The sequence below is a fragment of the Parasteatoda tepidariorum genome, chromosome 7 (genome assembly GCF_982258835.1).
Source record: "Parasteatoda tepidariorum strain Cologne lab strain chromosome 7, Ptep-v5.0, whole genome shotgun sequence".
Classification (NCBI taxonomy): domain Eukaryota; kingdom Metazoa; phylum Arthropoda; class Arachnida; order Araneae; family Theridiidae; genus Parasteatoda; species Parasteatoda tepidariorum.
In genome coordinates, this window is record NC_141761.1 from 86,136,472 (window position 1) to 86,164,305 (window position 27,834).

The 27,834-nt window shown below is 27.0% G+C and overlaps 1 protein-coding gene across 2 annotated transcripts in view; it reads right to left on the minus strand.

Moving 5' to 3' along the window:
• The window catches only part of LOC107438702 (SEC14-like protein 2), a 35,524-nt gene extending 9,275 nt beyond the window's left edge, over positions 1–26,249 (minus strand). The window contains exons 1-12 of one of the 2 annotated variants that reach the window (XM_016051028.4): positions 26,091–26,249; positions 22,415–22,501; positions 22,064–22,139; positions 20,438–20,481; positions 19,226–19,288; positions 18,397–18,490; positions 13,988–14,082; positions 11,294–11,372; positions 10,794–10,874; positions 9,357–9,443; positions 2,025–2,131; positions 207–519 (exon numbers count right to left, since the gene is read on the minus strand). In XM_016051028.4, the coding sequence (XP_015906514.2) occupies positions 207–519; positions 2,025–2,131; positions 9,357–9,443; positions 10,794–10,874; positions 11,294–11,372; positions 13,988–14,082; positions 18,397–18,490; positions 19,226–19,288; positions 20,438–20,481; positions 22,064–22,139; positions 22,415–22,498 (1,123 nt within the window). In that variant the 5' untranslated portion in view covers positions 22,499–22,501; positions 26,091–26,249. Of the gene's footprint in view, positions 1–206; positions 520–2,024; positions 2,132–9,356; positions 9,444–10,793; positions 10,875–11,293; positions 11,373–13,987; positions 14,083–18,396; positions 18,491–19,225; positions 19,289–20,437; positions 20,482–22,063; positions 22,140–22,414; positions 22,502–23,342; positions 23,557–26,090 lie in introns of those variants that run through there. The other variant, XM_043049355.3, reaches the window with a different exon arrangement.
• Between the last annotated feature and the right edge of the window lie 1,585 nt (positions 26,250–27,834).

The following is a 27,834-nucleotide window of genomic DNA, read 5'->3' on the forward strand; positions in this document are numbered from 1 at the left end:
TTTTCGGTACAAAACAAGAGAAGCGCTAATAGCGCATTTTTGGCACATAACTAGCTCTTCGCCGCATTCAAACGGTTAACAAATAAAAAAGACTAGAACAGTCGAGATTCTTCTTATTTATGGCATTCTTAAGCATAGTATAAAAGTAAATTACAACCCAAGTTAAGATTTGTGATTCCATTTTAGAAGTTTCTAACATTACTTACACGATCCTGTTCTTTCACATTTGTAGATACCAGTTTCGGGTTCAAATAAGGTACAGATTCTTAGTTTGGGCACAATTTCTTCTAATTCGGCATTATTCCTTCGTTCATCCTTGAAATAAACAGCGAATCCTATGTCTTTGCTCTTGGTTTCGAATTCCCATTCCAAATACGAACCAGATTCATCGACTTGGAAATCAACACTGCAACTTTTATTTCTGGTCACGTGCAGCGTTTTCACACCGGGCTCTGTCTGGATGCTCCTCCGCAAATTAGAAAGATAATAACGCTCAGGTACTGTTTGTCCATGAACTATCTGTTGAAATAAATTATTGTTAAAATAATTATAAGAAATAGGTTTGATCCATGAAAAGTGCAACCACTTTGTTAATATCTCATTACAATGTTCAATTTAATTCATCAAAATTAACTTGTATATTACTCAGAGCAATGAGCGATCTGATTATTTTTTAATAAGATAACCTATTTTATTTTAAATTCATTAAATATTAAGCTTTATTTATTTTATCACGCGTAGTTTTTGTTGTTTTTACAGTTCAGTTCGAGATAAAGCATAATAGTGTTAAGGATTCAAAAATAATTCCGTTAAAATATTCTACATGTATGAAGCAAATAATATTATTTTGTTCTACTTGGATATTGTATTCTGCTCTGATTTGTCCCTTTAAGACTCCGTCGTATCTCTCGGCTACCAAGTTTCGTTTTTTTTTTTGGCTTTTCTTTTCTTTTATCCAAGACATTATTTTATTTTATATTTTATAACCGTCGTTGAGCAGCCGACCCAATTTTATGGGTTTACGACTACTAATGTTCAACTCTGTAGCCTTGTAATTTTAAACCCAATCCAGAAAACAAGGGAATTCGTGGATCGAGTATCGGGAGAAATTGCCTTCGTGGAGGACTTTTTGATGGAGCTAACCCGCATTTGTGTTACATGGAGAGGAAGACCGCGAGAACCTCCCACGGTTAGCCCGATGCAAGGGGACTGTAACCCATGATCCGTCAATCACTGAGGATACTTCACGTCAGCACTGTGGCAGGTGCAAGCCGGAGGCGGAATTCGTATCGACTGGGATTCGAACCCGGTTTGCCTAATTGGAAGGCACTTACACCTCAACTCGACGTTATAACATATATGATATTTGTCTATTCTATGCAGTTCTGTGCTATAATAGATATAATGTTTCACTATTTTGTCAAATGCTATGCTATAACAAATATGATTATCGACTATTTTATGTAATTCTATGCAACAGCAGCAGATATGATGCTTGACTATTTCATGCAGTTCTATGCCATAACAGATATGATGCTTGTCTATTTCGCGCAGTTCTATGCTATAATAAGTATGATGCTAGACTATTTTATATATTACTTCATAATTATAGCTTCTTAATAACTCACAGAATATTTGCATTTGTAATCAATTACTCCTGAACAAAATAATTACTTAAAGGCACTTAAATAATGTAGAACATTAATCACCAGTTGAAAGTTAGATATTTTATACCATATCATGCTTGTGAAATTATATTATTTGTGTGTTTGAAGTCCACTTATATCACATAATTTGATTTAAGCAAAATTGTTTTTTAGTTTTTGAAAATATTTCTTTATATATGGTAATGAAAGTTACGCTAGTTAATTTATAATTATCACAATTTTACCTTCATGGGCCCAATATGCTTCTTGCCTTAACTCTGGCTTCTTCCCCGTTTCCCTAATGTCCCTCCCCATATTCCAAAGGAATTAATATTATGGGGATTTTGAAATTCCAAAGAATACAATCGATTTACTTACGAAACTCTTGCAAAGGGGGTTACCATCGGGGTCGGTTCGTTTTCCTCCAAGGAATGCAGGCAATACTTCTGGAGAAATTATTTCTTGTAAGTCTTCTTTCCAACCCTCTGTAACAAAATAAATTTCATAAAATAACATTTACTTGTTATACAATTTTATATAAAATTCTTAACTTTTTCTTTACTTAATATATAATTTTGTAAGTTTTTTTCTTATTATTATAACCACTTGTTGGAAGGAAATGCTATAAGATTAATTACTTTAAAAAATTTGAAATAACCAGAATTTGACTTTGAAAGAAAGTTTTTTTTTCGTTTTCGCTTAATTTTCTTGTGGATCGACGAATATTGCTAGTGAAAATTTTCATGCTTTTGGAGCATTTTTCTTATCTGAATTAAAAAATTTGAAATTCAATAAAAATGTTTAGAAATTGTTATATGTTAATTTATTAACTGAATGAGATGACTTACTGAACTGAATGCTGCAACATTATTCTAGCAAACTTAATGAAACAATTGTCGAAAAAAATTTTTTAAAAAAATAATTGCGCAATTTTTTAATTTAAAATGCAGTAAAAATATCATTGTTGTCAAAAACACCACTGTTGTCAAAAATATCATGAATGAAATAAAAGTACAGGGTGTTCCAAAATTATCTTTACATCACCTGGCTTGAAATTGATTACAGACTGGAAGTGCTTAGGGCCACCAATGGTGCGCATGTTGAAGTGTACTAAACGAAACTTTATTAGTTGCAGTAATACATGCAAAAGACAGAATATAAATATCTTGTTTATTTTCGAAGTTATGAATTTTTGAAGTTGTAAAGAGAATTTTGGAACACCCTGTATATTAAATATCATTATCAACAAACACTATTTTTCCTTGAAATTTCGTTTACTGCTGATTATGATAGATTACAAAATTTCCATATGCAGTTTCAATTCACTCTAAATAAAGAACAATGCAGGATATTATTATATTATCTGCAACAGAATTGTATGGGATTCTGTTAAAGACGTGGACAGTCGTAGATGTTTTTTGTGTGGCAACTTAGTTGGACACATTAGTTGGACTCACGAGAATCCGAATTCCCAGAGTAACAAGAGTGAGATTTCCTTAAGGTTAATGTGTTTATTGCAGTGTCCAGAAGGACCATGTTCGGCCCCCTATTTTTCATAAACAAACTGTCAAGAAAGCCACTTTTTTCGGATAAGTTTACTCTTTAACTGATGCTACAGTAGTAGTAGTTCGACATCGACATCTTTATTTTCCAGTTGGACGGCGCACCACCACACTGATTGACCTGCGCGAACATCTCCACCGGGATGAATATCTCCATTACCAATGGAGACGTAAACTACGGTTACATGTAGTTTTCATCCTCGCATCGTGTTTGACACCCCCCCTTCCAATCGCTGAAAGGGAGTGGCTGGGTAGGGCAAAGGGGTTAGTGTATGTTTGCAGTCATTGTCATGCCAAGGACTAGATACAAATTTCGCCAATGTGGGGAATCGCAACTTGGCACCTCATAACGTAAAAATATACCCCTATTCTCCTTAAAAAGTTGACTGCGCGTGATCGAGAAATCGAAACTGCAAAATAATGGAAAATCGCACTCCTAGCTAGCAATATCGATATCATAAGTAGAAATTGATGTTGATAAATACTCATTCCACAAACGTACGAGTTCGCAGCAGATTATTTTGCCAAAATATTAATCTAAAAAAAAGATGTAGATCCCTTTCTTTCTCACAAATCGCAAAACTTATCCTGAATAGCCGTTTATTTTTCTTGGCTAAATATATTATAACATTATATTTCGTGCAAACATCAAGAGAGGGTAAAAACCTTATATTAGATACAACCCCAGAAGTTCAATTATTTGTATTCGATTTTTATAATAAAAATAAGTAAAATACGAAAATAGTGGTTTTTTTCCATCGCTTTTTTTTAACACAATGCTAAAAACATTAATTGCAGAAAATGCTTGGTAATAAGCTTTCCTTAATACCAGCTAATTCAAAAAATTTATTACTAGCACTTGATAATGACTCCCAGTCCCGAAATGGGAGCGTTGGTTGGAAGTGTGGAATTATCTATAAAAGTAAAGCAATTTGTTTAATACAAAATCTTTTTTTCTGCTTCATATGATCATTATTAAATGCAATAATTCTAAGAAATTGAAAAGAAAAAGAAATATTCTCAATCGACATAGCAGCACCCAATAGGTTTAGTCTTTAAATTAAAATATATCATACTTTTTCATGAATAGTACTTATTGCATTAAATTTAATATATATCTCAGCAACTCGATATTAATAATTTGTAAAATTTATTCTCTTTTAATTCTGATTTATTCTCTCTAGAGGAACATCGTACTTAAAAAATTCTAAATCTAAGGAATCTTATTTTTAAATTTTTTTTTCTAGAAATCATAAGAAAACTTCATTAGAAATTTTTTAGGACATCAAAACTTGGTCAGTTTTTCTCAAAGAATGTTATTTTCTGTAACTAAAACATAGCATATAAACTTATTGAAGGTTTGGATTAATATTCATTTTAAAGTTGGAGAAATTCATTTAATTCTTTATTTTTTATTTAATTGTCATTGATTGAAATCATTTGAAGCATTCAGTAAATCAAAATTATTTTTACATCAGATATTTAATAGATAGTTAACTTCACTTTTCTGATATATTTTACAGAGATATGGGACTTATTTTAAGTATTTAAACAAATATTAAAATTATTTAAAAGAATTTAAATAATTATTAAAATTTTTTTGAATAGTTAAGATCACTTTAATATTATAATTTTTAGCAAGTGGTTCAGTGTTATATTGATCGAATTTTATATATTAGCAATCAACCTTGTATTACGGACTAAATTCTTCTTTTTTTACAGTCATATGAGAATTATTTTAAATATTTAAGCAAATATTAAAACAATTTAAAGCAAATTTGAGCAGTTATTAAATTATTATTATTTTCTTTCTCTTCTTTTTTTGAATAGTTAAGATTTCTTCAATATTATAATTTTTAACAAGGGTTTCAGCCGTAAAATTTTTAAATTATTTTATTAGAAAATCTGAAGTTAAATGAAATATAATTGCTTGATTTAAATCAAATTGATTGAATTCTATATATACAGGGTGTTTATAAATTCCCGGACCCATTTTGCTGTTTAATAACTCATAAAATAATGAAGATATAAACAAACTTATGGCATTTATTGATGGAATAACTCATATATTTTCCTTTTCAGGTTTGAATATCTTTACTGTTGTAAATATCGTCTGCGCGTGTGGTTAATTTCAGATAATTTCATTTTCCTGTCTAAATATCTGTACTTTTCTAAATATCATCTGCTTATTAATTGCATTTTTTTTTCTTCAACTATTGCAATGTTATGTTTACTTTCTATGTGATGTTTTATTCGAGCGGATATTAAGGAGAATGCATGCATCGACATGCTTGCCGCTAACTGGCGTGAAATTGACTATCGACTTGATATTCTCCGTGCGACGAAGGGGGCACACGTGGAAGCTCATTGACAGGGGTCATGAAACTTTTTGAGTCTATCTAACCATTTATGTTATTAATTTTAATCTATCTTTATTATTTTATGAGTTATTAGAAATCAAAATGGGTCCGGGACTTTATAAACACCCTGTATATTAACAATCAAGCTTGTATTACAGAGTAAGACTAAAACATACTAAAAAAAAAATTTTTTTTTTTAAAGAGACCTGTCTAATATGGCTTTACCTAAGCTAATTCTTACTCATACCTTAATCTTAACTTCATTTTTATCAGCTCTAAATCATTATCCAAATACTTATTATACATCCTTATTTATACTATATATTAATATTACATATTAATAAAGGCTTCTTTACTTGTCATTATTTTTTGATCTAAGAATATTTTATTTCGAATTTCAATTGGGAAAAAATTTTGTGAGTTGGAATTTTTAATATTTCAAAACTTTGTAAAACACTCGTATATTTAAAAGTGCGTGATAAAAGCGCATGATGTTCATGGGTCAAGTATTAATTTTACTTTATGCTGTATTATTTTAGATTAATTCTTATATTTTGATTGTGAGAATCAAGATATGTCGTAATATTTTAATAAATTCTTAATAAACTTCGTAATTTCTTAATAAACTTCGTAATTTCTTAATAAAATTAGTAGGTGCAACTTTCATAATTTCACTTCATGAGTAGTACAATTTTCTTAGTTTAGAAATAGGAAGATTGGCGAAATAAATGTGTAAATAGATTTTTATTTTTTTAAACAGTTTTTTAAATAGTTTTGTTAGAGTATATTAATAAATAGTATTTTTAGATGTCAAAATTGACTGATTTGGGGATTAATTATAAAAAAAACTTGTCAAAATGAAGAAATAATAGTTATTTTTATTTATTGCTAAAAATCCATTCGTTTATAGTTAAGAAAAAAGGATTAACTGATTATAAAGCAAGATTAAAAAATTAGAATATGATATAAAATTGTTCGATATTTTTTTAAACTATTATTTATTTTAACCGAACTTTAATTTTAACTGAAATAACTTCAATTTTTTCATTCTTCAAAGTATCTGTAAAATACACTTTACAAAATTTATAAAATAGTATTATTACTTAATTGAGATTTCAGTGTTTTAATTCTTTCTTATTTTCCTTGAGCAATTTTCATAAATATGCTTCATATTATTAAGCGAAAGTTTTATTTAAATATTTCAACAAAGAAAAAAGTAAATAGAAGCAAAATTTTCATTATTTCTCTCAAATTTATGAAAAATTGCTAACTGTCAACCATCAACTTCGAGATAAACTTTGTAAAAATAATTAAATACTAATTATAACTATTTTCTTTCTATCAATGCATTTCATTTATACGTTTTTCAGTGCTAATAGCTTTGGATAATTTCAACCAAATAAGAATAAATTTTATAATGCAATCCATTTAAAAGGCCATTGTATTTAAAAATCTTTCATTCTTAGGTATTTCAATTTTAAACTTTTCATATGTTTAGTCCCACTTCAACTCCGTATCCTTGTTATTTTGAACCCAATCCAGAAGACAAGGGAACTCCTGAACCAAGTGTTGGGAGAAATGTGTCTTCGTCGAGGACTTTTTGATGGAACTAATCCGTATTTGTGTTACATGGAGAGGAAAACCACGAAAACATATCATGGTTAGGCTGACGGCAAGGGGACACTAACCCTTGATCCGTCTACCGCTTTTGAAACCTGTTCATCTAATTTGAAGGCTCTTTTCCTGAGCCATCATGGCTCTTATCATAAGATATTCAGTTTAGTGAAGTTCAATTTAATTTTCATTAGTTTGCAGTTCAGTTAAGTTTGCAACCGTGTTAGTGAGAAAGTTTTTATTGTGGTTTCTAAAATGTTATGCAGACAACTTCTTTCTCCTATTTCTTTGTGAGAAAGTAATAAAAGATTTCTTTAATTCTTTTTTGGGGTAAATTTTACCATTATTTTTAAAAGCTTTTTTTACAGACTATTGTATAAAAGTACTTAATGAGCATTTTTATGATTTTAGGTTTAAGCATTAAAACAAGGTTTAAAAAGGTTACTTTTCTAAAAACTTACTAAAACAAGTCACGCAATCATAACTATTATATGATGCTAACTTAATTTGAAAAATATTTGCAATTTTAACCATGTTTCTATAACCCTCAGATCAAGAGGTATTCACTGCACAGTTTTTGATATCCCATGTATAGAAAACTCAAAGTCTAATTTGATTAAAAGTTTAAATATTTAACCACAATTTTTTTAAAAATTTATTAACTTAAGTTAGCTGTGTGTCGATATAAATGAAGATATTAGTTTTTAAAAATAATAAGATATATATATTCATATTTTAAAAATATTAATATAAAATGTTAATTAATATTAGAAGAGGTAATCATGTAATCAAATAAATGTTTGAATAAAATTTACTAGAAAAATCGGTAACAGGAAGAGTAAAATAAGATTTAAAAAATAAAATTTTTTACTTATAAATGTACCATGTAATTAAAATCCCCAAACAAGTAATAGTTTTAAAAAATAAATTATATTTTAAAATAAAGAATTTCTGTTAAGAAAAATTTAAATATAGAAAATAATGTTTTTAAATAGAAATAAGGTTTTTAAAAAACAATTAAATATTTTTAAAACAAAGAATGTTTTTTGAAAATAAATAATATTCAACAAAATAAGAATTTTCTTATTTCTTATTTAAATAGAATTTTCTTATTCTAATAATTTGATTTTCTTTAAATAAAAAAGCAATATTTAAAAAATTATAATAATAATTCCCTTCAGCCAGTAATAAAAATAAATAATGATTTTAAAAAATCAATTTAGATTTTTGAAATTAAGAATTTCCTTAAACTTATAAATAATGTTATTAAAAATAAAAATTCCTTCAATAAGAATGCTTATATTTTTGAAAACAAGAAATTCATATTAAATTTCTTTTAAAAAACAAACTTTTATTTCAAAAAATATAATTTTTAAAAACAAAATTTCCCCCAAGAAATTGCTGAAAAGGTTACAAGTGCACCACCCAAATGTGAGGAAGAGCGTCATGCTCTTCCTCGTTATATATTTTATTCTATAAGTTTCATCGGCAATAAACATTTGGTGTAAAAGCGGCAATAATCGCGCCAAGATAGTTTACGGGCTAAGCAGTAGAATCATATGAGGCTTTGAGTCGAAGGGGAGGGAAAATGAAAACCTGGACCCGAGGATGAAACAACTACGACACCTAAACTACAGCCTTGTCATTTACCCAATGAGCACCCACAAACCCTGACGTTACCTCTTGGGATTTCTTCTTGTAGGGGTAAATTAGGGCAATATTATCTAGCGGAACTGAAACAGCGCATCAAAGCCGCCATCAATGGATTTAATCCAGATACCTTGACATGTGCTTGGGTGGAAATAGATCATCGATTATGGTCGTGCGACTAAGGGGTCAAAAATAGAACATCCCTAATAAAACTTAAAATAATCCCAAACAATTCTCTTGCAGTTTCCATCTAATATCTTAACTTGTTTTTGATGTATTAGAATTGGATTGGAATTGTATACTTCCTTAGGAATTACTCTGTAGTGTAGAATATGAATTTAAAAAAAAATAGCTTATGATTTGATAAATAACTGTAATTATATGTTACAAAGTGTTTGATGTTGATGATGCAGAAATTAAGGAATTTAGAATTGTGATGTGATTTTCATATTGTTTTTTTTTAAAACTGTCTTTTAGAGATTATGCAATGAGAATAGACAAGTTTCTATTCTTGCTAAACTTACCTGTTCCATAAAAATGAACTTTCTTCAAAACAGCAGAAGCCACAAAGAATTTCAAGGCAGAAAAAAGTAAGGTAAAGTAAAATTGTGCTGTAAAAGTAAATATGTAGATATTACTTAATTATATACAGTCTTATTTATTATCAAATAAGTTTAGGTACACTTTCATACTTTCATGAATTATGTTAAAAGTTGATGATCGGGTTTACTCGGGGTAAATCCTAATCAGGGTAAATCCTTTTTACAGATAGTTTTTTAGGTTAGAACATAATAAATAAAATTTAGGTACTTTTGGTTTGTCTTGAGCAAAATATAGAACTGTCAAAAATGTAAAACGCCGCCAACATTTTTTATTTATTTGTTTATTTTTAAACACATGCAAATTAAATAAAATAAAAATAAGCAAATAAATCAAAAATAGTAGAAATTCTTAGCATCCGGTCAACCCCAAAGTACCATAATTTATTTCATATATTTTAAAGTGTAGTTATCAAGTTATATATTATTAAAAATTTCTAAATTGTACCTCGGAATCCTAACAAAAAAGTATTTTTAATAATCATTGATTTAAATTTTTACTGTAAGGTACATAATTTTTTGCATCGTTTTAAATAGAGTAATTTTATAAGGAAAATTATCAAATTTGCACAAAAAATAAAATTGAATTTTTTAAAAGTCTTTTAAATGATGCAAAAAGTTCTATACTTTACAGATAAAAATTAATTCAACTATTATTAAATAAATAAGAAAAATAATAAGTATTTAATAAAAAATATTTTTTGCAGTTATTTTTTATTAAATACTTATTATTTATGCAGCTATTTTGTGCAGTTATTTTTTGCATTATTGGAACCTTATTTTTGCATAGAATCACTTCCATACGTTTAAAAATCCTTCAAAAATGGTGATTTTCATCCAGAAATGGTGATACATTATTTTATTAGCTATGCATACAAAGTGAAATTAACGTTAAGGTGTCCAAGCTTTGACCTTATTTTCTGGATTACGGCTACCAACCCTATTTTCAGTGTTAAAAAAACAAATTCATCGAAAAAAAGGTATGAAATGCTTATTAAGAAAAAAATACGTTTCTGTGCCTGATTTTGCAACTTATCAATTATCACTAATTATTAAGCATATTTAAAATCAATATTTTATTATATTTTTTTCATCATCAAATATGCAAATTGAAATTGATTCGTTTTAAAACCATAGTAATTTAAAGTAATTTGAGTATCTTTAAGTAAATTGGTTTTTCCTAAAGAAAAAAGAGAAATTGAATCCTAAATTTAATTGACAATCAGGAAAAAAATACCTCACTTGCGTTACTTATTTATTTGAATTTATTTTCTTGTAAATAACTTATTTATTTTCATAAATTAATAGCTTTAAACTATATTAAAAGTAGCAATAATTGGTATTACTTGAGATCTTTCTTACCATTGATGACGTAAATTGCTTTGATTCGCTCAGGATAGTTGTCTTGGTACATGGTTACCCAAGTTATTAACATTTCAACAACTAAAAAAAAATGAAAATTTGTTTATGAGTAAAATCTGAATTCAAACAATAATATAATTTTAATAAATGCCAATTTTGTTTTTAAAATTAGTAAAATGTAATTTTGAATGCAAGGAACACTTCATAATTCTGAAATGCAAAATTCTCTACTTATGAACGTTTTCGGCAATGTTTGTTGTATTGAAAATAAATACTTGCACTTTTTTCAATTTATAAATCAATAACATATATGCAAACAAAAGAATAGAAAGAAACTATTTCGAAATTTGAATTTATGGACTCAAAAATATTGATAAATTTGAAAATATTGTGATTTGAAACATGCGATTCATTTCATTGCACATTTATGAGCAGTTGGCAAAATTTCAATTAAATGTCAAACAAAATTCTTCAATTTTATTAGTTTGTTCTAAACTTACCTGTTTTGTTAGTGGCCATAGAGCATGTCAGCTGGTCAAAATTGTATATGTAAACAACTTTTGTATTGAGTTTTCCATTCTGGGAAGAAAAAAAAATTATTCTTCACTTATTCACAAACTAATTAACAATATCCTGCTTTAAGTGAAATGGGATAATGATCAATATACTCAAAGCTAAAATTCTATATGGAAAATTTAAAAATTTTTGATCGCCTTTCGGAGATCATAGATTACCGATTGGCACAATGGTTGTTGTCAAAAATTTTTTCCTGCTTCAACTCTAACCTTTGGGACCTTATCAGCTTGGAACCCTCTTTATTTGCGCTATTCACCTGAATTGAAACCGATCCAGTTCGAATTCTGTGTTAGAATTCCTGATTCTTAATTAAAACAATAAAAACAAAAATATCGTTCAAATGATGAAATTCTCTTTTATTCACAACTCAAGAAGTATTTTTGGGATCACTCTGGTACCATATATATCTCAAAAATAAACTCACTCACCAACTGATTGCATAACAAAATTAAAAGTGAAAAAAATAATTCTAAAAAAAGTTATCAAACAGCAGCGACGCATGCGCACTGTTTGCTATTATTCTTGAACACAGTTGAAAAGTGTGATGATGTCCAAATAAGGTGCGCACGCCATCAAACCCAAAACTACACCCATTTTGCCAATGAGAAAAGAACATTACTTTTAACAAACATGTCACGTCATGAGCTTTAACACGTCATGAGCTTAGATCTTTTTATTTAATAATCTGATTATAGTAGAAGGTTAGAAGTGGTTTTGGAACATAATACCCCTTTTGCATGGGGAGGAGTAAAAAAAAAATTAAATAAGCATTAAGTACCATTCACAAAACTAGATGTCATACAAAGACAATTAAAAAGAACTTTTGTGTGGGTTATTCTCAGAAAAGTGATAATTTCATGTCCTTGTAGTCAAAACTATAAAAAGGACCACCCTGAATAACGTTCGATTCAATGATCTTCACGTCTAGGGACTCTATCTTAATGGCCCGAGGAGACGACCTCAAATTTGTTAAAAATACGACTTTTTCAAAATATGACTTCTCAGAAACTATTCGACCGATTTTGCTCTAGTTTTGAATTTTGCGATGTAAAATTAAATACTTTAAAATGATGTAAAAATTGTATACCTCACAATTTAAAATTTTTTTGACTATTATTAAACAAAATAATAAACATTTACTAATTTTTTTTTCATAATCTTTGAGTAAAAGAATTTCGTAATTGTGTTCAAAAATGTTTAAATTTGTTAAAAAATCATCAAGATATGACGAAATACATAAAAACTAAAATTAACATTAAGGTTAATTGGAACTTCGAACCGCTTTCCTGATCAAACTATTAGGATTATATTTTCTAGATTGCGGCTAGCTTCTATATTTCCGGGGTCAGAAATCTAAATTCATTGTAAAAAAGGTATCATTATTCAGGGAAAGTACGGTTTTGTGTATGATTTCTTAACTTAAAATATCGTCTGCACTAATTACATAGCATATTTGAGTTTTATAATTTACGAAGAAAATTTTTTTTAATGAAAATTAACTAAATTTTTGAATTTTATTTTAAGTTTTATATGGTTTATCATACAATTTTATAATATGTCATTATATATTTTAGATCCTCGTGCTTTAGAAATTACTTTTTGTAAAGATATTTTTTATCTAAATAGAGGAATAATAATAATAATAGTAATGATAATAATAGATTGTAATATTATGAGTGAGTAATAAAAAGTTTTCAAAGCATGCTTTCTGTTTAAAAATATATTTAAGAGTTTGTGATGTACAATTGTATGACTTCATATTAAAAAAACTTTATTACATAAGTTGATGAGTTAAATATTGGACTATTGTAATAAGCGATTTTCTACAGTCTATAAAAAATATCTACAGATAAAAACAGTGAAGTATACTGTGACAAATAATAATTTCAAGAAAATGAATCTGTGTCTCAGACTTTCACCATATAGAAATAAGATTTCTATGTAAAAGGTATAAAGTAAATCTGTACTCACACCTGAGATAAATATTTTATGTCAGCAGAGTTTGTATCAACAAATCATTGTTGGGATTAAAATCTCCGTCACTTCATTTGGAGGCTCGTGCTTTGTGCCCTTAATTACGTGCATTATTATGAAGAAGTTATCATAGAGAGAATTTTGCTTCTATAGTGTATCAATTTCACAATGGAGTTGAATCACAGTTTTATTTACATAACGTTTAAAATTATAAACTATTTGCTAAAATGTAAGATCTAACATAGAAAATAATCGTAAAATGAATAAAAAAATGTAAATTTATATAATGGAACTCAAAACTGCATAGCAGAAACTAAACGGTTTTAATTCATTAGTGATTAGTTTGACTAACTGTTAAATATACGGAAAAATTACGAAGCAATAATGGGTATTTTTTACAGTGTATGTTAATGATAGTATTATGGTAATGTGAAAATATTATATTTTTGTGCAATTTATTGATAGATCATAACTACTGAATATATGTATACAATTACTGTAAAAAGAATTAAAAACATATTATCTAACACAAAAAATAAAAAATATTTGCTTAAAATTTCTGGCTATAAAAATCGATTAAGTTTTCACTCTCACTCATAGCGTTACAACCATTACAATATATAAACTATATTTCTCTAGTTTACCTTTTCATTTTCTTTTTTTAACATGTCTATTGCTGTTTCTGTTCGCAATAAATTCAGTTTAAATATTTCAATCTTCTTCACAGAGTTCAGAATACCTGTAAAAGCATTATGATATTGTGTTACAAAACTTAGGCTTCGCCGCAGTAAGAAATGGTGCTATTTAGTGAATAATATGCTATTTCCACAACTTTAGTGAGTTTTCAACATAGGATAGATCATGATTGTTAGGACAAGTTTAGCCTATCTAAAGCTAGCGCTATTCATACTTATTTTGAAAATGGCATTTCTGATCGAATTTTTTAATGTTTAAAAACTTACTCCAAGGCTGCATTACCTGGGCCCAGGAAAATTTGCAGAAACTGATAATAGAGTAGAGATTTTGATAATTTTCTTCTAGGTGAGAAAATGTGGCAAAATTGGTGAATCGTGAAAAAGTTTAAAAACCTTTAAAAGGAAAAGTTTTTTGACATTTAATAACCTTTTTGTCTTTTAATTATTTATCCGTTCTAAAGCCCAGATAATTCTTCGCAACAAGATGATACATAAAGTTTGAAATAATCGTTTTGCTTCAAGTAAAAGGCACTTAAACTGTGACTTTTTTTATTTTCCTTGGCGACAGAGCTTCGAAAAACTATGTTAAGGGTTGCTCATTGACTCTTCTTATTTATTGTTGCTCAAGTTTTGGATTTTACCCCTCTTGAAGCATTGCCCTCTAATCCAAAAATGCATGTGGATAGATCAGTTAACAAACAATTAAATAAAAAAAATACAGTATTGTTGTAGTTTTTTATTAATTTTTTGGAAAATTTTTAAAATGCATTATTTAGGATTATAAAAATTTTAAAAGAATCGAAATAATTTTTATCTAGGCTGAAACATTTTGCCAGATGGGTCATTTTTTCAAAAAATCTTAATTTCTTTTAAAAATTTAAAAAATTTTGATCATTTTTAAATCCGCTACATGTTAGCATTCAGATAGCAAGATAGCAAACTTAAAGCTTATAATATTTGTAAGCTAGCTATAAACTTAGATTTTAAAACGTTCGAAATATTTTATCTCACAATTAATCTCGCTTACATTTTTTTTTAATTTTAAAATTTCAATACAATTTGAAAAAAGAAAATTGGATCACAAAATATATAAAACAATTCACGATATATTTTCCTCGTAAATAATATGCGATTAATTAACATAAGTCTCCTTTCTTATCATTATGTTTATTCTATTAATTTTATTTTATTATCGGATTCGCAAATGATTATTGAAAAAAAGATTTTATTTCTCCATTTTGGAATGAACTTTTACTGTTCGAACGGATACCAAATGATTTCCGTGATTTCTACGTCTTCTAATTTTTTTTCTTTTCATTCAAATCTTTCAGATAAAATCAGGCAAGAAATACTCGGTAATGCTGTATAGAAGCATTTATTGCGATTCATTTTCAGAAAAGTTCCATGTACGCATAATAAGTATAAAATAAGCTAAAATATATTTGAGTTATTTTTGAGTAGGCATTATGAACCAAATATATGTTGTTCTTTTATTAGAAAAGGAGTAATCAATATTTTTTGAGTAATTGTAATACTGTCTTAAATTCATAAAATAATGTTCGTCATCACACTGTTAAAATTTTCATTCTAAAATTATGGTAAAATAACTGGCAGCTGTCTGTCCATCCGATTAACCGTTAAGTTTACCATAAAGAATTTTTTTTTTCCTTTATGGCTTTGAAACAATTTATAAAAAGTATGGTTATAAAACCATGAAAACAAAACTTCACGGTTTTCTAACCATTTACAACTAGCATTTTTCAAAAACGTAAAAAAAAAATTATTATATAACTAGATATAGGAGCTCGGCTTTTCGTAAGGTAATGGGCATTGGAGAGTGCCGGACATTGGAAAATCTTTATGTGTTGAATGTTTATGTGGGGAAATATTGTGATGTCAACACTAGGACTCGAACTCAAGTTCTGCCGGTCATGAGATTGACAGATAAGCCCGCTCGGCTTTGTTATGTGCGCTTTTGCAAACAACTAAGTAGATTCATTAGGTCGTTCTAGTTGGTGCCTCAAAATTGTGGTTGTTATACCGTATTAGGTGAAAGCAGTTAATAAACAGTTTTTCTCAAATTTAACAGTTTGACTACCATTTTATTTATGGTTATTTGACTGTTTCGATTAAATATGGTAAAATAACCATTCAATAAATTGTCATTTACCCATTTTTTCAGGGAAATTTCTAACAGTGCGTAATGACTTAAATATCTGGCTGTTTTTCTAATTTTTGTAACTGTAGAATAATTCGTTGTGCTCAAATGTCTTCAAAGCACAATTCCAATAATTTCTATGATGCGGAATTTCAGATGAAATAGGTTTCAGCTCATTCTACTGATAGTTTATAACAGTTTTACTTTTAAAAATATTATGTAATAGATCTTGTAAGAAATTTCCGCTAAATTGCAAACTATAAGTAGGGGAGAGTGGGGTCAATTGTAACAGGGTACGATTGTAACAGAGCAAATATTTCGAGTGTCGGGTTCTAGATTCGGTTCCTACGTGGCGCACAAGGTGTATTTAATAAATCTACATGTACACCCCTGCTGGCAACCATTTTTATGTACTTTTGAAAGAGTTATATCACAAAAGATATTTTCACGCTACGTAAGTACTTTTTTTGGTGTTGGAATATTATATTGTAACATAGTAATTTTGTTTAAACAAATAAAAATTATTAACCGAATATGTAAGTGGACACCTTAATTAACATTTTAAGAAAAAAAAGATTAGTTTTGTTAATTAAATAGCATTGTTTTTAACAAATGAAGCTGAAATGGCGACTTGGGGACGATTGTAACAATAAGTAAAGGGACGACTGTAACAGCTGAAAATAAGTAATCTTATGTTTATAAACCATTACTTAACTCTTTAAGAACCACCAATAGTTTCCTATATCATTTATATTATGTTGCATGTGCATTATTTCATTTGTCACCTTTCACAGCATAAATTAAAATTTTTAACCCTTTAAAGTTAAAAGTTTAACCCTTTAGGTCTCTGCTCATTATTATTTTTACTCCTAAAATATCATTACTATTTTGATCAATAAAAAAATATATCACAACTATGATAATATGTATAATTAACTATGTTTTAGTTGAATTTATGAACTGTTACAATTGACCCTGTAAGTGGGGACAATTGTAACATGTGCGCGACTGTCAAAAATTGTTAATCACTAATATAATAACATTTAAAATAAGGTATTTATTTTTTTTTCTAGTAGAGGATAGTCTACTTTACTCGTCTGTCAATTAATACTAATAATATATTGGAGTTTTTGTTAGTTAAAAATAGTTAAGCAAAAAATTTTACAATTGACCCCACTCTCCCCTACTATTAATAAGTTACATAACCTTGTTTTTACTTTGAATTTACTTGAAATAATCAGCAATTTAATAAAATTTAAATAAAATTAATGGATAATAATAAGGTATCCGACTGGTTTTCACAAAATTACTTTTTAATACAAGGGTTTAAATGTATTATTTTTACTAATTTGGGGTCCTAAAATTATAAATTTAAATTTGCAAATTCATAAGACATTTTTCCAAATAAATTCAAATTTGACAACAAATTGTTCATGTCACGCTAACAACTTTGCAACAAATTGTAATGCATAAATTTCGAAATATTTTTTTTTTGGATTTATAATGTGATAGTGTTTTGAACCAAAATCTTAAAATTTTTTTTTTTTAAAAACCAATAAAATAGTACCAAATATATTGTTAAATATTGGTTTTTTAAAGAAATTTTTTAAATATTTGTACTTAAAGCTTGAATAAAAATAACAAATTCATAGTTAAACCTTAAATTTTATTTCAACACATTACTAACATTATTCTAAATCTGCATATGAAATTTCAAAGAATTCTAAAATAAACTTTCTTTTGCAATGTGTAAGAATCACATTTTCTCAAAATTATTCATTAGAAAAGGCATTTAGAATGCAAGGAAAAATTTATAATTCGAAAATTGATTACTGAAGATTAATTTTTTTGATTTAAAAATATTGATTTTCAAATTAAGAAAAGGTTAAAATGTTGAAACATAAGAAAAAAAATCAGTTTCGGTTTTGGGAATTTACTTCCGGTTTCGTAATTTGTAATTTACTACCGTTTTACATTAGTTTCATTTCTAAAAGTCGGAGAACAAAAATTTAAGTGTTTTAGAAAGCTATTGAACTAACGATCAAATATGGGTGAAAATAATAATAAAATAACGAAATTTTCGTCAAAATTGCCGATTTTCACTCAGTCGGGTACCTTAAATTAATAATCAGTACCAAAAATGATGTAATCTATAATTTTACTTTGATTAGATTAGACAAAATTTAAATATTTTACTGGCCTTTATCGTCTGCCTTTCCAAGCCCGGAATAGATTACTGGACAACCATCCTTATCTTGACCAATCACATTTATTGGTGCATACATCGCAAGAACCTATAAAAAGCCACAGATAATTTTGTATAATTATAATTCTTGATCCTATAGGTTATTTTTGAAAATACATCAATAAACAATATGAATAAGCAGTTAACATTACATAACAAATATTTTATCTTAAAATTGATTTTGGTTTGATTATTGGCAGGATTTGATTTGATTTGATTATTGACAATATTGGTTAGACATAATTATTAACCCTTATATTAATTATAATTTAATTAAATTTAATTAATTGACGCTTTATTTATTTTGATTTGATTATTTCGATTCCCTTTTATACCTACTTAAAAAGATTCTAGAGTTAAAATTAAAGAATATAGCTTTTGTCTTTTCAGTCAGAATTATCTCTATTATAAACCTTGTGAGGGCAACCAACGCTAGTTACTTAAGTTACTTTTGATTTAGTTACTTTTTATTGCATACAATGCGCGAGTTAATGCCAAAAAAAGCATTTGGATTCCACGGGATTCTGAGTTTTGTTTTAAAAAAATGAACAATTTGCCTTGCAAAGTTAGGAACATGCAAGGTAAGGTTACAAGAATTGAAATTGTCAGACTAAATGATTTCGAAATTATGCAGCTTTTATATTCACGTATAAGACAGTGCTTACAAAATAGTACAACTTTTTTGTGTGAAGTATTCCTTATTTTTTTATTTATTTATTTTACATTTTTATCATTTTATCATATCTAATTTTGAATTCTCATGTTTGATTAAAAATTTACTTACTTCGGGAAGTTGATAGTCAGTCAGGATAGTATCTATATTGTACTCCTTCCTCCATGAAATGTGCTAAAATCATACAGTTGTAAAATCATATATACTAGAGTTTAAATTAAATTAATATTTTCTAATGTAAATATCACTTTCGATTTTTAAAAATAAAACATAATTTTGGATAATATACTGTTCATATGTTTTCGTGAATGTGGAAATTTTCGTTTTACTATGAGAAATGTAAAAAAGAAATTAATTAGTACACGAGTTAATAGGTTAAAAGGTTAATAGCAGATTTTAAATCATTTAAATTTATTTTTATTATTAAATAATAATTAAATTATGATGTTTATAATTAAATTATGATGTTTGTAATTAAATTATGATGTTTATAATTAAATTATAATTTTTATAATTAAATTATTGTTAAATTATAATTTTTATACGTAAATTATTTAATTATTAAATTACTTATTTCATAGAAAAACAGCAAACAAAAATATATTTAGTTTATGAAATAACGTTATTATAGACCTTATTTTTGTAAATAGTTTTCTAAATTTTATACGGATACTTTGCATAAATAAATACAAAAAAAATAAGTTGCTTAAAATATCTTTTTTGAAAAATAGGGTGAAAAACATAATTTTCTTGTATTTTATTCAATTTCTGATCTAACAAGAAAATTTGTGATTTTAATTCTTTTTGTCATGTAATTTGATATAAATATAATATAAATGAATACATTTTAAGTGAGTTACATTTAGTTTTGTTCAATAAAGAGGAATAAGTGTTTCAAATTTTATTTAATAAAATAAAAACATAAAGTATTTATTCTATTCATATGGGACAGTAATTATTTCCTTATATAATTTGGTTAAAGTAGTAACAATGACTTTTGATAATATTTACACATGAAGTTAATAATTATTAATAATTATTATTAGTTATTATTAAAGATTACTAATAATTACGAACTTTATAATTATCATTATAATTAACTATAAGTAATAGATAACTAAAATCTAACATTAATAATAATATCCGTTTCTAGTTTTAGTTACTGTTTATCAGTGACATTAAGTTAAACAGACTGAATTAAAACACATTAGCGGAGCCAGGACAATTGATAAGTGAAAACATAATTAGAAATCATTAATATTTTTTGAAATTGAAATTTTTTATTAATAATTCCGGTATTACTTACTTTACTTACACACTTACTTTTCTCAACATAGATTCAGCATTCTTCATGTTGAAATCTCTAGCTTTAAATAAAATTGGGAAATGAAATTATTGTTGATTGAAAAATATCATCTATGATTTAAGCATTTAATTCATAGTTTTTAAATTTTAGCAATGAATAGGAAGGAAATATTTTCTTACATAATATCTGTATGGGAAAATATTTATCCATGTTTTGGTTACCGACGCATTTGCCTTTAAAATTCAATCTTATCAATGAGTAGAAATAAAATATTTTTATATTTAATATCAGTAAGTGAAATGTTAATTTTGTATCGATTTTCGATACATTTGCATTTTAAAAGTTTAATTTCGGCAATGAAAATGGAATACAATATTTCCGTATGAACATTTCGCTGCGTTCTTGTAATGAATCGAAAGTTAATATTTTAGTCTAATTAAGTGCAAGTTTGAATGTTTCTTATTAATTTCGGAGATATCTTGGGTAATAATTATGGTAAAATAACCGGCAGCGGTCTGTCTATCCGATTAACCTTAAATTTTAACGCGCGCAATATTTTTCACCTTTATGATTTTGAAACCGTTTACAACTTGTATGGTTATAAAATTACGGACACAAAACTATACGGGTTTTTAATCATTTATAGCTACCAAGGTTTCAAAACCATAGAAAAAAAAATTTAACTGGACGTAGGAGTTAGGCTTCTCGTTAAATAATGGACATTGAAGAATGCCGGACACTTAAAATTCTTCATGTGGGTTAAAGAGAATGGATGTGCCAACGCTCGAACTCAAATCCCCGTTCTGTCGGTCATGAGATTGACAGATTAGCTCTCTAGGCCAGGAATGGCGAACCAATGGCACGCGTGCCAATTATGGCACCCGACACATTATTTCGGGCACGCCACCGATCACATTTGTTATTACACAAATGGTATTACACTATGAAGTATATGTAACAATTAAATTAAAATTCACAAAAAACACACAAAATAATAAACAATTATTAATAAAAAATTAACAATTAATGCTAAAAAAAACAATTAATAACCATAAAAAAAAAGCTCTCAATAAATAACTAGCGAACAAATTAACAGTCCTGCTTAAACTAACATCTTACAACCTAATATAAGTTATTTCTCATCTAATCTGCAACAACAGAAGTCACAGTGATGTTACTTTAAGTTGAATTACGCGTATAGCTGAGACAATGCAAATTTTTTTTTCAATGTAAATAATGAGTTTTGAGTTGATAGTATTTAGTATAAATATTTTCCCAATAGTCAAAATTATTTGACGGCACGTCTATGACCTCATCAAGGCTGGTGTATAAAGGTTCGCCACCCCTGCTCTAGGCTGTAATATGTACGCAAGGAACTAAATTTCTTCACCAAGTGGGCTTAATTGGTGCGAGAAAATTCCTGTTATTTAACCGTTTTAGGTTAAAAAAATAGTTAATAAACGATTTTCTTCACTGTTAATAGTTTCATTACCATCTTATTTATGGTTATTTGACTGTTTTGTTTAAATATGGTAAAACAACAATTAAATAGATTGTTATTTAGCCATTTTTTCCGAAAATTTTCTTACAGTGAAAAAAGAGTTTAAGTGCTTTCCATTCAAAAAAAGATATTAAGTGCTTACCTTTCAAAAAGCGATAAAATAAACTTGGATCCTCCAACATCTTATCAGATACTTCAGTTAAAGTACGTGCTTTTAACTAAAATAAACAAGAAGAATTATGATTTTTAAAAATAATTAAATCCCGATAAATTTCATATGGTTATTTCTATCTAACGGGAAGACAAAATCAAGTGAAATTTATTTAAACTACGTTATTTTTTGTTGCTAAAACCGTATTGCTCAGGAGCAATATTTAAATATTTTATTTCATAAAATAACATTATTTTTACCGAATTAAATTATGCTAATTACTAATGTTTTCAATTAAAATTTTGATATTTTTTGTTTAATATTTAACAATAATATATTCACCTCTTTTATTGCGTCTTTTTCTTCATCAGGGATTTCATCAAGCCATGTCGTAGGCCTGGAATCATCAGAACTCTTCAACCCCATCGTCTGAAAATAAGTAAAACAATTTTATTGTCAATAAACAATTTTAAATCATCACCTTTTTATCCACCCAATAACGTAAAATTAGTTATTTAAAAATCTTTTTTCCAATAATTAAAAACCAATAATTTTTAAATCGTCCTTTCAGTATTAAAAAAAGCCTATAACTTAAACATCAATTTTTCAATAATTGAAAACAAATAATTAGAAAATCATCCTTTCAACAAATGAAAAACAATAATTAGAAAATCATCCTTTCAACAAATGAAAAACAATAATTAGAAAATCATCCTTTCAATAATTGAAAACAAATAATTTGAAAATCCTCCTTTTAATAATTAAAAACATCTAATTTGATAATATCCCTTCAATAATTAAAAATTATTAATTTGAAAATTGTTCTTTCAATTATTGAAAACCATTCTTTTAATAATTGAAAACCAGTAATTTTAAAATAATTCTTTAACTGATTGAAAACCTAACTAATTGAAAACCATAGATTTAAAAATCATTCTTTCAATAATTGAAAACGTATAATTTTAAAATATTTCTTTCAAAAATTGAAAACCAATAATTTGAACATCATCCTTTCATTAATTTAAACATCATCATTTCAATAATAGAAAAACAATAACTTGAACATTATCCTTTCAATAAAAATCCTAATCAATAAATAAAAATGAATGTTGAACTGCTTAGTTAAGTAATTTTATATCCATGTTTTATATTTATATTACAATAAATAATCTTTTTTTTCCCTCAAAAATCTTTTAAAATTTGGTGTATACTTTAGAAACATATAACACACAATATCATCAAAATAGATCGTTAACACTGTTCATCATACCTTTTTTGTAGGAGTACTTAATTTCTTTTCCATAACTTTCTTTGAAATCATTTTTAGCATTTTTTTCTTAATGACATTCTTAGAAATTGACACTCTTTGACAGTTACTAACTTTGCCTTGAAAATAATCTTTTTTAGAATAGTCTTATTTGCTGGTTTAGTTTAGTTACTGTTTTTTAAAGAACAATCTTAGCCTGTAAAAAGAGTAAATAAGAAAGGAGCACTTTCCAACTAAGAGCTATTCTTATTGTCTTAGCAATATACGCATATCGTATATCTAATTTTTTTGTATTACGCCGTCATAATTTTTTTACAGTCAGGTTTCCCCCCCCCCCATTTCATTTAGTTATGTTTGAAATAATTTTATTTGACGTCATTTTTAATTGAAATAACTCAAGATTGAAAATATCGATGTCTGGTTGGCTAGTAAAGAAGTTACATTTATTAAAAATAAGCTTGTATTTAAGCAGTAAAGGAAAGTTAGATTTACCTTGGATACTTAAAAAATATTAAATTGAACTTTATTGACAAATAAAACACTTTTCCTTGATTTAGTAACTTTTAACTTGTTCTGAAAAATTTATTTTTCTCCCCTATCATTAAATGTCTAGTTCTTCATGCAAATTTATTTTTCCTTTTGCAGACATCATTAGATGCTGTTTTATGAACGAAAATATGTTAAATATGTATCTTGAATTTTTATAATGAATGTACTTTTACTACCAGAAGTAATTCTCGTTATTTTAAGTTGGTAAACAGAACTGATAAAACTATAGAATAGGTCAGACGGATTTAATCAGATTTAGATTACATCTGTCTAAATCAGCAGATTTAAGTTAAATTTGATTCATCAGATGTAGACAGAGTTATGAGCTGTCGCGTGTTTATAATATTGAGAAATCAATGTTTTAACGAGTATATCATTTTAAATCATTGCTTTATTTTATAGTGAAAGTGCCCGATTTTGTAAACAAAAACTTTTTTTAGCAATATAGGGTTCATTCTAATAAAAAAACATTTTATATTTATTTACATAGTATATAACAAGTGAGGTACATTCAGAAACACGTTGCAGCAAACGTTCGTCTATGGCTATCAGTCATATATTAAAGATTAAAATTTTTTTTCTTTATTATTTCATTTCGAAAATCTGCATCTTCTATTGGCAATTTTTTTTAAATGTTCGTCAAGTTATTTCTGGTAAAAACGTATTACTTTATATTTAAAGTAAAACAGTTAACCTAAAAGCAACAAATTCGTTTTATTTTATAACCGGCTGTGAAAAGCCGACCCAAATGTTGAGTTTTTATCTATCAATGTTCAGCTTCGCAGCCTTTCAATTTTGAACTCAATCCGGAAGACGAGAAAGCGCATGAATCAAGGATTGAGACAAACTAGCCTTCGTGTAGGACTTTGTGATGAAAGCATTTGAGTTACATGGAGAGGAAAATCATGAAACGCATGACGGCAAAGGGATTCCAACCCATGATCTGTAAATTATTAAAGATATTTTACGTCCGATTGGTGCGAACCGGGAACAGAAATCCCATCAACAAGCCTCCACTAGGATTGAAACCTGGGTCACTTCATCGGGAAACGAACCCCGGAGCTACCATTTCGTCCATTATAGAGAATGTATATAACCGTTGATTTATTGTAGCATATACATTGTGAAGCTTTTAAAATTTTATTACTTTCACTTAAACATCTTAAAATATTACTACAATTTCTAAGTTTCACATAATCATAAAAATACGTCTTTAAGACACAACTTAATTGAAAACATAACTTAATACTATAAAGTAGCTTGTTTTATTTTAAAAAATAAGGCATTTTATATTTTTCAATACTTTCACTTTTACCTAACATCAGCTGAGAAAAAAAAATCCAGGTATAGTTACTATACTGAATGGCTATGACATTTTTGGTCTAAGAAACCATAAGTCTGGTTAATAAACCGAAGTATACCGTAATTGAATTACCAATTACCAATTTACCTATTTAATTACCGATTTCCAATTTACCAGCTAAAAGTTTATTTGAAATACAGGTTTTCAAAATTATAGTTTTTATTACCACATATTTATTAAAAAAATACAACCAATAAGCAAAAAAGTACAAAAAATAAAAAAAATTTTCTAATTTTAATTTTTAGTAAAAAAATAAACAAAAAAAATTACAGCATAAATGGTATTTATGCCAAGTTGAAAGATGTCATGATAAAACTATAAAATTTTATTGCATGTTATAAAATAATCTAAAATTATTAATAAAGCGCTTCAGTAAAAATTATTGAACTTTTTGGTGCTCCCATTGACCCAGAAATACCGTAAATTTTACCATGTTCCGGTAGTTTTGACCATACATTTTTCTCAATCAGATAGACTATTAAAAAAGTTACATTGCAATAAAAAAAATCAGAAAAATTTTCAGAACAAAATAACTAACACTGCGCCTATTTTCTGTTATTTAATTGTTAATTTTCTTTGTTAAGAAAATTTTTTCCATGCACAAATTTATAGAAAAATTAGAAAAACCATAGTAAAAATAATCTTATTAAGCAATAATATTTGATATTTAAATTAAATTGATACACTATACATGACTTAAATCTGAAACACTTTAAAAAATTTTTTTTAAGTAAATCAATTTCTTAATACTAACGTAAATATTCATTTTTTTTCAGTCAAATTTATGAGCGATACTAATAATAAGGATTTTTAAAATAAAAGGAAAATATTACACTCACTTTTCTCTAGAAATTCTTTTAATAATTTTATTAAATTATTTTATATGCAGAAGTAAACTTCGATTATCTTTCTGTCTAAACATTCAGTTTGGGGGGAATCTTGTTTTATAGTCTCCTTGTGCACCTCTCTTCAAATAAGGAAAGTTATCATATTCTCTCATGAAAAATTCTCTGCTACGTAAATAAGAAAGTCTTATCATCAAGATCTTATCGCGATACAAAAACATTTTACTGAATCTATAATCTTTATGACTGCCCCTACTTTTTACTAGCAATTACCAGAAATACTTCATATTACGCTTAAGATGCTTGTTTCTTTTGATTAAGAAAGAAAATCATTTTTTTATTTGCAAAATATTTATCATTATAAGCTTTTCTAAATCTATCATTTTATTGATAAAAAAAGATTTCAGTATTTTAAAGGCGTATAGGGGGTAAGGGTGTAATAGAATTTTATATTGGGTTTGTAAAAGAATTTAAATTTATAATTAATAGAAAGGAATATAATAAATAAAGAAAAGATTAATGGAAAAGAATATAATAAATTAAGAAATAATTAATATAAGGGAATATAATTAATAGTATATAAATCTGTAATTACATTTATTTTATTCACATGGTTTACGAGTTGAAAGTATGAAATACATTAGCATTTTATGATACGTCTTTCACATTTTATCAAGATAACAATAATACTTAGTTGATTGTTATTAATTCTTAAAACATTCTATTTAATACTTTAATCATTAGAATATTTAAGTTTTCTATGTATCTTTAAATAAACTTATAATAAATTAGTGCTAGACTCAGCGACTTTTGCCCTCTTTAATGAAAAATATATGACCATATATCTATGGAACTGAGCATTGAGACTACCATATAGCACTGAGACTACTCATAATAAATAAATGCAGAATTTATATTTCAACGTTTAAGAAATCACAATTAAATGTGGCTTTTGTAACCCTGTACTTTTGTTACATGTAACGAAAAAGTAAAAATTATGTTACTTTTCTAAAATGTATGTAAAAGCATGTAACGAGAAGTAGAAAACAAAAAGTGCTTAGTCTTATGCTCTCTGCTTTCTTGAAAATAAGTATTACTTTTGTTTGCATTTTTTGCTAGTTACTGAAAATCGTTACATATAACGATACTGTAAGTATTGCCGTTACCTTACAGTGTTATGTATCGTAAATATTAACTGGAGCGTTGATGTTAACATTGCTACTGTAAAGGTTTTTGTAAGATTTATTCGTTGCAATGTAGCGATTTTTTGTTTTTTTTCATGTCATATTTCCTTATTGCTCTTAAGTATTCATTTGCCATCATTATTTGTTATTAAATTGGAGAAAAAGTATAATGGAATTCAATTCGCTTTTATTTTTATTTATTTATTTATTTGTAAAAAAAAATATACTACAAATTACCGAGTAAAATCTCTGGCATTAAAGGAAGAATTTTACTTTTATGAAAAAACTACAGAGAAATAATTATTTAGCATTGCAAATGCAAACTCTATGACATTCTTTTGAAATTCAAATGTTTAGTTATGTAAAGATTACCGCGCAATTTATTACTATACATTTATTCCGGATTACACCAAAATTTAATAGTATTTAAAATTAAATCAGAATAAAAAAATTTGTTGAAATACTCAGTTGTTTATTGTTAAATAAAAGACTTATTTTCTACACTATAAAGTGCTTTTTCTTCGAATAAATGGCAAATACACCGTACAAATCCT